At 40.1% G+C, this 14,488-nt stretch overlaps 1 protein-coding gene across 3 annotated transcripts in view; it reads right to left on the bottom strand.

Moving 5' to 3' along the window:
• Positions 1 to 14,488, bottom strand: part of slc2a9l2 (solute carrier family 2 member 9, like 2) — a 136,401-nt gene that overhangs the window by 57,261 nt on the left and 64,652 nt on the right. For all 3 annotated transcript variants that reach the window (XM_064343863.1, XM_064343862.1, XM_064343861.1), the window contains exon 9: positions 7,872 to 7,982. In XM_064343863.1, the coding sequence (XP_064199933.1) occupies positions 7,872 to 7,982 (111 nt within the window). The remainder of the gene's footprint in view (positions 1 to 7,871; positions 7,983 to 14,488) is intronic.

Genomic DNA, 14,488 nt, shown 5'->3' with positions numbered 1-14,488 from the left:
GAATATTAGCACTTTAAATGAGAACACAAGCGCAGCCGGATGCAGGATGGGAGCCGTCTTTCAGCTGCAGATGCATAAATTATTTCACTTTTTCACCGTAGCCCACCCACCTCCGCCCCACAGAAGCAAATAAATAGGAGCATGAAAAACGAAGAAGAAATCATGGGTTTTTTCTGAAGGAAATGTTTGGTATATCAGTAAAGACTGAACACTCCATGAAAAAATAAACAAAATTAAAGCAGAATTAAAGCAGGCTTGTTGATGTGCGACACGGTGTGACACGCAGACATATTCAGATTAATGACATTTGAGTGTTTTTATTTTTTCTTATCGCATGAGCAGAACATAAGCTGTCCGACAAATTTCACAGAATTCTCTCATGCAACATCCAACAAGCACACACACACACAGTTTACTAGTATTAAACAGAGCAGGGTAGCAATTTACTATAAAACAGTGTGGGTTAGTAGTTTACTATAAAACAGTGCGGGTAGCAGTTTGCTATGAAACAGTGCAAAGTAGTAGTTTACAATAAAACAGTGTGGGGTAGTAGTTTACTATAAAACAGTGTGGGGTAGTAGTTTACTATAAAACAGTGTAGATTAGTAGTTTACAATAAAACAGTGTGGGGTAGTAGTTTACTATGAAACAGTGTGGGATAGTAGTTTACTATAAAACAGTGTGGATTAGTAGTTTACAATAAAACAGTGCAGGGTAGTAGTTTACTATAAAACAGTGTGGATTAGTAGTTTACAATAAAACAGTGCAGGGTAGTAGTTTACTATAAAACAGTGTGGGGTAGCAGTTTACTACATAACAGTGTGGGGTGATAATTTACTATACAATTGTGTGGGGTAATAGTTTACTATCCTGAAGTGTTGGAAGGTGGTTAATTATGTAGAAGATATGAATAGAGGCAGGTGACCTGGACCTGTTTACTTTGGGCCAGCTGTTTCACCCATGGGAGGAAGTGCTGAACCCTATTTACATGGAGGGAAGGTAATTAGGGGCTGTAATGCATGGGAATTATGTGAAGGGTAAACTTGGGCAAATGGCCACAGACAACGGTGTCCACAAGCTAAATACATTATTGCACTATAATAACCTAGAAATCACAGCATTACCTCTGGGAACTGTGAACACTGCACAGGATAGAAAAAGTACTCAACACATTCTCACACACACACACGCACACACACACACCCACCCACACAGGCACGTACGCACGCAGAGTTCTGTAAGTCACTCTGGATAAGAGCATCTAAGTAACTGTAATGTAATGTACTCCGACATACACACACACAAAGTGAGCCAAAAGTCAAATATATATGCAATGAACACCAAAATCAGTGTTCAATTTATGCCTGTAACAGAATCTCACGTTTAAAGTTTCAGTACAGTACATGCAGATATGTGTCAACAAAATGAAAATGACATTGTTTACATTTTCTCTTGCCAAACAGCATTATGGATTTATCTGAATTTTAACCAACTTCACTGGTTTTTAAGATATAAAACTCTGGGAGTTCATAGAGCAGGATGATAACTTTCTGTAAGATGTCGGACAAGCAAGGATTAATTAAAAATATTTATTTTATAAATCTAGCGGTTCCAACAGTCAGTGTCCTTGTTAAAATGTTCAGCACTCTGAATACTGAACCAAGTGATATTGCATGCTAGAACCCCTCACTTAACCTACATAATAATTATGTTTAAAATGAGAAATTATCAATTAAATCACCAAATTCTTTGATAGGTCAGTCTACAGAAAACTGGTGGAATCAACCAACAAGTCAAAACAAGCTGTATATCAGGTTTTCAGATTAAATAATTGAATTCAAAAAGAAGCAGTCAATTGTATTAATGAATTGAAAACATACATTCTTTATTGAATGCAGGCACACTACTTCTAAATTACACAGCAGAAGACATACAGCAAAACATTAAACAACTAATCAAGAAATACCAAAAAATAGAGAGAGAGAGAGAGAGAGAGAGAGAGATAAGAGAGAGAAAGAGAGAAACGGATTGGCCAGACCAAAGTATCACCCACTTCTAGTATAAGCACCACAAGGAAACAAGCTAAAAACACACAACCTAGGAACCACCACCACCAAAAAAAGGAGGAAAACTCTTCTTCTTCCAGGCTCCAAACACAACACAAAAAACTCTCTCCTGTGGCAATTTTAAATCTTACCCAGCATGGCTTGAAGATGTTTGCCCTGATTGGGTGATGCTGGATTAAGGTTTAGGAGAGAAGGGAAGGGGGGCCAGACTAATTTATGGCAAGGACTGGCCTAGATTGCATTCAAACTAAAAGTAATGGGAAATGTTAGGCATGCAGGGTCTCCAACCCCCGATATGGTGTCCTGTGTCATATGGTTTGTCTCTTCTGAGGAGGTGAGACCACAGTCTCTGGGTGAGACCCATAGATTGTCAGCCTAGATTAGGGTATCAGTGGAATTTAAAATTGCCCCAATCACATTTGCTTTGATGCTTGTGATGGGGAGGCCAGGCCACATTCTTATTTACTGTTCCCCTCCCTAAGGCCAAAATCTAAACACTACATATCCTACAAAGCGTTAAAAAAAAACCAAAAAAAAAAACAACCACAAAAAATGAAGATAAAAGCTTCACACATGCAAGCTACATTGACAAAATGCCCTGTATACGTGCATACACGCACAGACACCCCAGGCATGCTTGAAGTAAACAGCCATTATAATGTGTCATTACATCTGGTTTTCCCTTTGAAAGGCGTGACATTTGGAGCTGCTGGGCAGTCACTCCTTTCGAACCTACGGCTCACTGCGTGCTGTCTCCACTCTTCTGCCCAGGGACGAGCGCGTTCCCCTAAACTAATTAACCACCAACAGATGCCCAGCAAACAACTCGGTAATCTCGCTCGCAGACTTGAAATGCTAGCCATAAAGCATTCATCTCACGTCATCCATCTACTCCAGTGATGGAATTTTACTTTAAGGAAAAACACGCACAAAATTCCTTTTCATTTCAAAGAAGACTGCAGAGGCATCTTTTCTCTGTGATATGATTTATTCTCTCTGAGCTGCTGGCCTCAGACAATTATCACTATTGAATTTTTTCCAGTGATTTGGCATTATTAAAGAAAAGGAATTAATCAAATTTCAGTTCTCAAAGAGCATACAGCAAAGATACAGCTACCTATCTCACTTCTCAACCCCCACACCTCCCCGTCCCCCCTCCCCCCGGACTTATACCTCGGGGTGTACCATAAATTTGTAGTTCTTAAATGTGCGTATATGCGACATTTCCAAAAATATGTGAACACCTGAACACCAAACCCATATGTACTTGTTAAACATTTCATTCCAAAACCATGGGCATGGAGTTGGACCCCTCCCCATGCTGCTGTAGCAGGCTTTCTTGTAGATTTTGGAACATTCGCATCCAATCAGCCAGAAGAGCATTAGTGAGGTTGGGCACTGATGTTGGGCGTAAGGCCTGGCTCGCTGTCGGCATTCCAATTCATCCAAAAGGTGTTTGATAGAGTAGATGTCAAGGCTCTGTGCAGACCAATCAAGTCCTTCCACACCGATCTTGACAAAACCATTTGTATATGGAACTTGCTGTATGCCCAGGGGCACTGTAATGTTGAAACAGGAAAGGGCCTTCCCCAAACTGTTGCCACAAAGTTCCTTCACTGGAACAAAGGGAACACCCAAACCTATGAATGGTACAAACATTTTCAGTGTCTGTCCCAAAATTAGCTGTACCTAGCTTCCGTTTCTCCAGATATGACTTTATGATTGTGCATCTAATGGTAGACTGACACAAAGTCATAGGCTGCAAAGTTTCAACTTGAGTAGTCAAGAAATTGAGGAGTTACATTTTAATGTATTTTCCTCTTACAGTGCCACATCTTGGCAAAAGGCCAAATTACCTTGTGGTATCAGAGGCAACTATTACATACATATAGCAAATTTTGTGATGTTCGGACAAAGCACTGACAAGTTGTAGCTGATTTAGTAAAAATCGTCATGCCCATAAAAATTTATTTGCGTGCGGAGGCCGTACTCTTTTGAAAACTTCCAACATTTAAAATTAATATTACACACTCCACAGATTCTTTCAAGCCTGATTTGGTGACAGGCAGCCTAACGGCCTAGGACTAGTTTGCAAAAGTAGGTTGTGTCAAAACTTAAAAATGGTGTGAAATCAATCTGCATATTAGATACAGCACGCCTTCTGGTCGATTGATCTCAAATTTTTCACAGAAGTCCCAAGAAAAGACATCAGAAAATTCATCAAGTTTCATGATGACCGGTCATTGCTAATCTTGTTATATGGCTGTTGATATCTGATTAGCTGATGGCAGTCATGTTTTTTTTAAGAAAAACCCCCTGTTGGGAACTTGCAGTTCAACCAGATTTGTCAAACAGTTGAAGAGTTATAGGCATTTAAACTTATTTGCTGGTTATAGGGCTGAGAGGAGGCAACGCTTGTGTGTGTCCTCAGAATCAAGTACTACATTTGGTTACCAAATACCATATCAAAATTGCACCAAGTTACATGAAACAATATTGGCTCTCTTAGCTCATACAAATTAGACAAGCTATATCCCAAAGCAATGCTACCCAATGTTTCCTAACTTGTTTCAAGTAAGTATGTCCATTTTGTGTGTGTATACAATGTTTTTATTGGCTGATGTACCTAAATGTCCAATGGGGAGACGTATTCTTTGTGGGTCTGGAGCATTTATATGATGTAATCAGGCAGAAAAAAAGAAGAAGAATATGAAGAAAAAAAAAAACGCAAAATCCCCTAAATTTGGGGCTTAATTGTGTGAACACGTGAAGTTGTTTGTGAATTCTGTCTGTTGAAGTGGGATCAGAAAGAACAGAAATTAATGTTTTTAAGGGCTGAGAGTCTGTGGTGATTGTGGTTTTTTTTGTAGGGAACCCTTAAAAGGGCCAAACTCTCGGTGCTGTATAGGTGTGAGGCATGTCGCCCCATCAAGTCGTAACTTGGCGGGATGGCATACCTGGGGTGCTAGAAACATACCTGTCAGCTAAGTTTCATAGCTGTACGATTTACAGTTTTGTGTTTTAGGGAATAATAATAATAATAATAATATTTTATTTATATGGGACCTTTCTCAGACCCAAGGTCACTTCACAAAAACATAAAAGCTGGTAAAAATACATAGATATACAAAGAATTGGAAAAAACGTAAAACCAAGAACAAAACAATAGAAAGACTGGTAAAATATGGGACTTGTACAGACAATAAGATAACATGGAATCATGAAACAGCAAAACACGAAAGAGATAAGAGGCAGAAGATGGAGTGTGTGTGACAGGATTGTTAAGTGGGGGTATGCATATGGTAGTGCTGGAGGAAGAGGTATGTCTTGAGTTTGCTTTTGAAGAAGGAGAGACTAGTGCATTCATGGAGATGTTGGGGTAAGGTGTTCCAAAGTATTGGGGCAGAGGCATTAAATGATCTAGCTCTCTTGGTAGACAGTCATGTGCGTGGAATAGAGAGTAAACCAGTGCCAGAAGATATAAGTGAGCAGATTGGGAGTTTGAATTGAATACAAGCAGATATGGGAAGCCAGTGTAGATGGTGAAGAGGTGGGGTGAGATGAGGAGAGTTCCTTGTATGAGTAAGTAGCCAGGCTGCTGAGTTTTGGATGTATTGAAGTTTATTGACGGATTTGGCAGGGAGACCAGAAAGCAGTGAAATGCAGTAATCCAGATGAGGTAATGAATGCACAAACTAGGATTTTGGTGTCGTGACGGCAGAGGCAGGAACGAAGATGTTACATAGGTGGAAGAATGCTACAGATACAGTAAGCTACAAGCACCGTCAACATAGCCATAATGTAAATAGGGGGCTAATGCTAATGCATCAGCTAACTAGCTAAAATTTGCTAGCTACATTGGCAGCTCGGCTGCACAATTTTGGGGGATAATAAATTCTAACGGAAATTGAACAAGGGGGGGCTTTGACACAGCCTGGTTGATGATGTAGGTCTGGGGATATGACATGGGTATGACAGGCCCAGGTTGAAAATGGGGGTGTGGGGAGGGGGGATGCCTGGGTGTGACAGGGCCAGGTTAATGATAGAGGTGTGGGGAGGGGGCATGGGTGTGACAGGGCTAGGTTGATGATGGGGTGTGGGAGGACTGGGTGTGACAGGGCCAGTTTCATGATGGGGGTGAGGGGGGGGGGGGGGGGGATGGCTGTGACAGGGCCATGATGATGGAGATGTGGGTACAGGACTGGGGCTCTGACGAGACCCACCCTGACTGGAGAGGTGTGGATGTAGGGCAGCTCTGACTGGCAGGGCACATCCCTGGGTGGCACAGCGCCGGTGAAGTGTGAAAACACTGGGCAGTCTGCCATCTCTCTCATCTCACACCGTAAAGATCAAAGATAAGCATTACACTGCGCCGCTCTGTGTGTGTGTGTGTGTGTGTGTGTGTGTGTGTGTGTGTGTTTGTAGACAAGAGATATTGTAAATTAACTGCAGATGAAAAAAAAATGTGAATGCAGATACCATTATGCCAAGATGAACTAGAGGAGTCAACTTCATCTCAACTGACTGATTAACAGCGAGATGTCGCCAAAGTCTCTCATGAGGTCAACGGCAATATTTCATGCAGATCTCATTGTCAGTAGGTGATGCCTCCACTCTGTTTCTATTAAATACTTTTAAATTACACCTGGCAACTGTATAACATGAGTTAGCTAAGCATGTTGTTGTCTATAAAAAATATGATCAGTGTAAGAGAAGGGAAAAGCTGTCGAGAGAAGCGTGAATATTGTGTCTGTGTGAATGGTGTTTTTTAATTGCATACCCTCCTGCCAATCGCACACAACAACATAAGAATCTTCAGCATGGCCTCCAAGCTCAGTTTGCTAATCCCGAGGTGCACAGTATTGTGTTTGTAACTGAATGGCCGGGGGAAGAGGAGTAGAAATATAAGCAGCGATTTATTGTTACATGATTACATGCGGGCGGCCAATGAATGAGAGGCCCTGGAAAGTTTGTGGCTCTCTATTATGCAGGAGAGTGGCAGGCCCTGATGGAAAAAGTCCAGAGTTCAGTAGCACTTGTCAACCCGCTAGCCGCTACCTCAGGCGCACCATAAGATCGGTCGAGTTGTCTCTTGCCACCTTACAGCAGCAGTCCCCGATCTTTGACTGTTTTGACAGCAAAGGCAGGATCCCGATGGTCAGTAGCTGCGTCTGGCTGTACAGCTTTGTCATGGTAACAGGTCAGCCTCTCTCCATTCCATGTGCTCATGTAAGCTAGGAATGACAAAAGCCATAAGCTTGTCTTTAGAATGTCCTGCCACTGCCCATTCAGTGAGTTTCTAGACTGCCTGAACTAGGCCTCTTGGGAAGTTTTTAATTGATTTAAGCGTCTTCTTCAATCTGCCTTGTCCTGGCACTATCATCCCCAAGTGAATTTTGTTCCAAAGAACATTGGGTGGGATATGAAACATATGATGGATTGCTTTTGTATTGCACTCTGTTAGATTCTGATGATGTCACAATGGTCTGCTAACAGGAATGCAGAGTACGCATACTGATGCTCTATGGTATTTGGTATAAGTTAACTCCTACATGTCAAGTTATGGTCACAAGGAGGCTTGCTCAAGGACTGAAAATCAATCACTCATAGTATTGTCCTTGGTCAATAGTTACACCCCTCTCAATATTCATAAGATGCAATGAATCAAAATTTGTACCTTTAGTGTGACAGAGATAGACTTAGCAATGTTAAGAACAGCTAACCATCTGGTTAGCCTAAATGTCTGTGGTGCTATTGAATGAGCCACTAGTTCATTCTGTTCTGTCGTTTGTGGATAGGACTCACCGAGCAGATAGCAGCCAGTGTCTCCACCCCTCCTGTACTCAGTGTGATGTAAGGGACCACACTCCGCGGAAAGCCTGCATCCGCAAGTATCCCATTGGTGTAGTACCATATCTGTCAAGACAAAGGACAACAATCAACCAATCCCATCCAATCAAAATTTTTTAAAAATTCCCAAAGGAATCTCTTAATAAAAAATGAAATAAAAAAGAAGCCCCTCAACTGAGGTGTCTTCCGGCTTTATCCCCTTGGCTGTTAAGTGGACACAGGTGTGCATCGTCAGGCAATCAAGCCCGAATCAGCTCCACCTACAGCAGTGGTAACCAACCATGTTCCTGGAGATCTACCATCCTGTAGGTTTTCATTTCAACTCTAATTTGGCACACCTGACTCTACATAATTAGCAGCTCAACAAGATATCTAGCTGTTGAATAAGGTGTGCTTTGTTAGGGTTGGAATGAAAACCTACAGGACGGTAGATCTCCAGGAACTGGGTTGGTTACCACTGGCCTGCAGGATTGCCATGCACACAGACTCACAGAGCAAGGGGAACGTAACAGTAACTGCCCATAAGCCAGCCTGTTCAGCTCTGCATGTCCTGGCGGTGTCATTATAAATCACACAATATCACTCCTCCAATGTATTCACACAGAAAGAGCACTATTAAATGTGCTGGTGCAAAAATTGAAACAGTGAAACAGAATTCAGTGGGCTTAATGGCAAGTCTCGGAGAAAGACTTCATATGTTGCGGGGCAGAGTACCTTTTCATTTCAACACCGCGGCAAAGAGCAGGGCTGACTCATTCCTGGCCACTCCGCAGTTTGGAGTGCTCCCATTGAGTGGATAAATATTTATGTCAACACTTAAATTCTGTTATTGTTACCAGCACCGATTGACTTTTTCGTAATGTGTTTGGACACATTACGAAAACACAGAGACACAGACCATCTACAAATAGAACTGGCGAGGAAAAACTGCCTCTAAATAAAGTAAGAGCATCAGAGGACGATGCTTATCGCGAATGCGTCTGTACCCTGTATGAGCAGCTATGGAGTAACTACAATGCATTGACAGCTGAAATAAAAATTTTCGTTCGCTCAATTCAGGAAATTATTTGATCATTGAAATATAACTTTCAGTAACACAATGAGCATTTACAGTAAACTGAATTTCAATTGATTTCCTGAATCAACCAAATTGTAAAATTATTGACCCAAACCCCTGGTCCTGGAGAGCCACGGGTTTTGCCAGTTTTTGTTGATTATGCAGTTTGGCTCACTCTGTTTAGTTTTTTGGGACTGAATTGGTTGCTGATTTAAAGGTGAACACAAAAAACCAGTAGACCTGGCAGCTCTTCAGGACCAGAGTTGCTGATCACTGCTGAAACAGAACAGTGCCGCCAGAAATGTAAGAAAGCACAGCAGACCACGGAGAAGCAGAAACCATGACTCAGTTGTTCTAAATTGCGTCATCATGTCCATACAAGCTTCAATCATTAGTTCTTCTTAGCGCTCTCGAGGGGAGGTGGGTTTCAATGGGCTGGCTAATGGGGGTCGCACATCACTGACTGCGTTCATTCATAGTTTCAGGAACGATCGCAAGGACCTCCCCGTGTTCTTCGCAGTAAAAAAGCTGCCAGTGGCTGCTAATTGGCCAGCCGACATCCTCTGTGCTTAATGGGCTGGAAAGAGCACTGAGCATTGATTTGGGCCGGTTAGTGCTACTGTAGGTGGCTGATTTGCAGAATGAAGGAGGTTATGGGGGCAGAGCCTGTCAAGCAGCTGAGGGGGTGGGGGGGCGCAGTTTCACCCCAGACCTCAGTCCTGGCACTGGGGGATGGGGGTGAGGGGATCTTAGGGGGCTTTTGTATGTGGTAGTTTTCTTTTATATTGAGAGAAAGTCCCCCCTTTCCATGTTAGGGAGGTCAAACCTGTTTTGGTAATCTTTCAGATAAAAACATATGTTGACAGTTTATTCTTCATGCATAATGTCATAAATGCTACAGTATAATCAAATAACATGTAAATTGCTAACTTGCTAGAATATAACAGTTGTTTGCAGTTGTTTAAAAAATTAGCTGCTTCCCTCTGCATGTAATCACTGTTGTTGGAGGGAAATGCATCTTCACCCGTGCGACTTCTAGTGTGGGGTTATCTGTTTTCCTTCAACAACACGAACCAATATTTTGTGGTCTTTGTACAGTAAAACTAATATACTGTACGCATTTGCTGGTATATATTGTTATGGGATGCAACATTTAATGAAAAGTGTACTCTCAAAATGCAATACGTGCCAAAATGTCTCAGTTTCAAATATCGGCCCCGTGGCTTCAAAATTCCATTGCAGTTGGGGAATGGTATCGACCAGGCTCATGTCTCCTTTTCACCCTAATAAAAAAAAAACACACATTCATAAAACTAAAATCCTTTACACCATACTGCAGACACAGTCTTGGCAAAAATATATATGTAAAAATATTGTTGTTCAAATGAGTTTCCTGGTGACTTGGCCCCCAGAAAACATGTACACGAGCAGCAGGTCATAACTGGCTGAGGAATACTATTCGAGCTTCTGGGGATTTGGATGCTGGAAGGTGGCGCATGTCTCATTTTCACCGTAATTACAAAAAACACCCATTCATAAAACTAAAATGCTTTATTCCACACTGTAGATAAGACCGTGGCAAAGATAGACACATACAAATAATGTTGTTCAAAGGAGTTTTCCTGGTGAATTAGCCACCAGAAAATATGTCCACTGGCAAGAGGTCATAGCTAACTGTGTCTACTATTCTAGCTGCTGGTGATTCAGATTCCAGGTGGCGCATGTTTCCTTTTCACCGAAATTACAAAATAACACCCATTCGTAAAACTAAAATGCTTTATTCCACACTGTAGATAAGACAGTGGCAAAGATATACATATAAATATATCAATGTTCAATCAAGGTTTGGCTGTCTAGCCATGTCAGAAAACATTTTGTAGGGCCTCTTCCCCGGCATAACTTGGACAAATCGGAATTGAACAATCATGATGATGTCAAGACAGGAATTGGCTACAATTTGAATAACATTTCATTTCAGTAAAACAAAATCCCTTCTGGGGTTATTTTGAATAAGACAGCAAGTGCCCGTTTTTTTTTTTTGGTGCCATATCATTCTGGAATAGCTGTAGAGCCCCCCAGGCTGCTGTCAGCTCTAACGGTTTTAGGACACAAAAATATGCGAACGTATCAATAAATAATAGCCAATTAACATTTGAAACATTTCACAGTGAATTTTTCTTGTGTTTAAATGAGTAATGATGCCTTCAGTGTAGTTAGATTTTTTTATAATGACCCAACTCATTTTGGCATTAAGTGCAGGCACAAATGCTCGTAAACATTTCAAGTTTGCATAATAATTTCTGACTTCTAAAGTTAAAAAGTAACAATGCTGAAATATTAGTGCACTTTTGAAACAATGTAATAGCTCTATCTACTCAATGACCTGTTAAAGTGAGCCCAGATACCAATTTTGTTTTATGTTTGTGTGTGGAACTCCCGTTGTGATTACATTGCAGGGAGAATGTTCAACCTCCCTATCCACGTGTTAAGAGCTTCCTTCCCTTCACTGCCAGACAGCAGCAGCCCACTGTTTCTCTTGTAGATAAAACAGGGAGCACTTCCAATCACCACCTGTGGATTATCCACAGGAACTACATCTAGGAAGCTGTTTTATTTCCAGCTGAATGTAAGGTTGTGTCAAGGCGTCTATCTAAACTCTGAGGCAACAGTGCTATCTGGCTATCCAGTTGCCATGTTTTGTTAACGCTTGTATTGACAGTGAGAGAGAATTTCGAAACAAGGATTATCTGGGGTGAAATGATTTTTCTTTTGATGAAGGGGGAGTGAAGCTGAATGCAAATGCATCAAATCTCTGAGAAAAAAATAATAAAATGGCTTTCTGTAACCAGCCGTGTTTCAAATGGTGATTTATTACAAATTAGAGACAGGGGTAGCCTGCCAACCATTAGAAAATAAAAATGTCTTACTCACAGGCTTTAATCTAATTTATGTAATAGTGGCAGGAAAGCAATTCTGGTATTTTAATTGTATTGATTTGTCATCGGGATATTCCACCTTCATGAAACAACCAAGGAAGAATACTACCATGCAAAATAATTATAATAAATTAATTTTATTTATTTATTTATTTATTTGTTTGACAGGGACAATACACATTGATCAATATCACTATTCTGTGATGTAAATGTGCCAGATCTAGCCAGATCGCTAATTTCCATCTGTTGTCCCTGGGCAGGCTGATGTTAAATTCAAGACTCCCAACTTTCCAATGACACACATTTTTATTTATTTATTTATTTATTTATTTATTTATTTATTTATGTTTTACATTATGCAAATTAAATGAAGATGAAATTCAAATGAAGCTGGAGTTCTCAAGATTTGGCATGAATAGCTTTAGCCATGGAGTAACTATAGAAACTGTAATCAAACAGTGTTTGTAATATTGTTGGGGAAGTGATGATTAAGTAAAATATGTTTGTTTTCTGAATCCAGCAGTTTTAACTGCTAAAACCCTCATTTTCTATTTGGCACTGAATACCGAACATAAGTGCATCAGCAGTTAAATTACCTCATTCATCCAACATGTAAAATTTTTTTCACATGACTTGTCCCTATCTGGAAATACCAAGTTTAGGCCTGGATATCATATGAATTAGTTGGTAGGCTCTATTGTAGGAGGGGAAAAAAGCATTTTTGCTTACTAAAAATGTGTTCACTTAAGTATATCTCCACAACCAAAAGTGTCAGCACAAATACATCATCTTACATTGCAAGAATAGGGGCCATGTCAATAGGACATACCATTATTTTATAATGTATAGAAATATCAGCAGAGTACCTGGCGGAAATATTCTCAAAGAACTGAAATGGTTAAACAATACTGTTTTCTATTATTTTGATGACACTGGAACCAATTCAAAAAATAAATAACTATTTTTAACAAGAATAAATTATAAAATAAAAATATGTTTACATTATATATAACTATCAGATAAAATAAAATAAATGCCTTTATAAATAGCTATGCATGCAACTACAAACTACATTTTTTTTTGCCATGAACTATGGCAATTAAATCACACAACAGATTTTGGTCTTTGGAATAAACTCCCTATGTGTTTGAATCAACTCAATTTGAGTGTCCATGCTTGACTATCGGATAGACTATAGCCCAGAGTTAAACTAACTCTTTTCTGGGAGTTAATCTTTTAAAGATTGAAACTGAACTCTTGTGTATTACTTTGAAGCCACTCAACCTCCAACAATATCACTTGGAATTGAAAATGAATGGAGGCAATTACAAATTCACTTCTCATTGGAGGAAGTGTGTTCAACCACACATAAACTCTTTCACACCATTCACTCACACACTCATACCTATGAGTAATTTAGAGTCTCCAATTAGCTTAACTTGCATGTCTTTGGACTGCGAGAGGAAACCGGAGTACCTGGAGGAAACCCACACGGACATAGGGAGAACATGCAAACTCCACAAAGAAAGGCCCTGGCTGGAATTCGAACCTTTTTATACTGTGAGGTGGTACTGTAATACTTTCTGAAATCACCTTTCAGAAGGATTTTAAGTATAGTCTAGGCCTAATCAAAAACAAAGAGGATAGCTTTATTGACTCCAGACCAACGAGAAGTAGAGGGAATGACAGGGTAAGATTGTACTGTCAGTAACCTTAGGTACAGTTTTGCAGTCGTGTTCTGTTATCTAACAATAAGATTGAACAACCTATGGCGCAGAGGTGCAGTGGATAGCACTGCTGCCTCACAGTTTAGACAGACACCTTGACACAACCCTACATTCAGCTGGAAACAAAACAATTTCCTGAAAGTAGTTCCTGGCAAGTTAGCAGCCTTTTTACTGCAAAGAACACTGAGTACCTTGTGATCATTCCTGGAACTATGAAGGAAATGCGTTCAGTGATGCACGACCCCCATTAGCTTGACAACTCTAGCTTCTTTTGCATAATGTAAAAAAAAAAAAAATTTCCTTGTCAGCTGGGTGGCAAACAAATTGATTTCGGAAAGTTGGGCGTCTTGAATTGATTATAATTATTTCTAATGGTAGCATTCTTCCTTGGTTGTTGTATGAAGGTGGAATATCCCGATTACAAATAAAATACCAGAATTGCTTTCCTGCCAATGTCACATAAATGGGATTAAAGCCTGTGATTAGGACATTTTTCATTTTCTAATGGTTGGCAGGCTACCCCTGTCTCTAATTTGAATAAATCACCATTTTAAACACTGCAGGTAACAGAAAGCCATTTTTTCTAGATATATTTACATTTCCTTGTAAAGCTTTACTCCCTCACACATGTATATATAATATATATTATATATATATATATATATATATATATATATATACTTTCACCCCCAAGAATACTCATTTTGAAATTCTCCCTCACTGTCTATACAAGTGTTAACAAAACATGAGAATTGCATCTCCAGAAAAATCTCTCAGAAAGCTCTTCTCTCTCTTCCTTCCTATTCCTTTCATTAATTTTCCCCTCTGACTAGCTCCCCTCTCTTCCCATTC

The sequence above is a fragment of the Anguilla rostrata genome, chromosome 7 (genome assembly GCF_018555375.3).
Source record: "Anguilla rostrata isolate EN2019 chromosome 7, ASM1855537v3, whole genome shotgun sequence".
Taxonomy (NCBI): domain Eukaryota; kingdom Metazoa; phylum Chordata; class Actinopteri; order Anguilliformes; family Anguillidae; genus Anguilla; species Anguilla rostrata.
The sequence above is the reverse complement of the archived record's forward strand: the minus strand, read 5'-3'. Positions and strand labels throughout refer to the sequence as shown.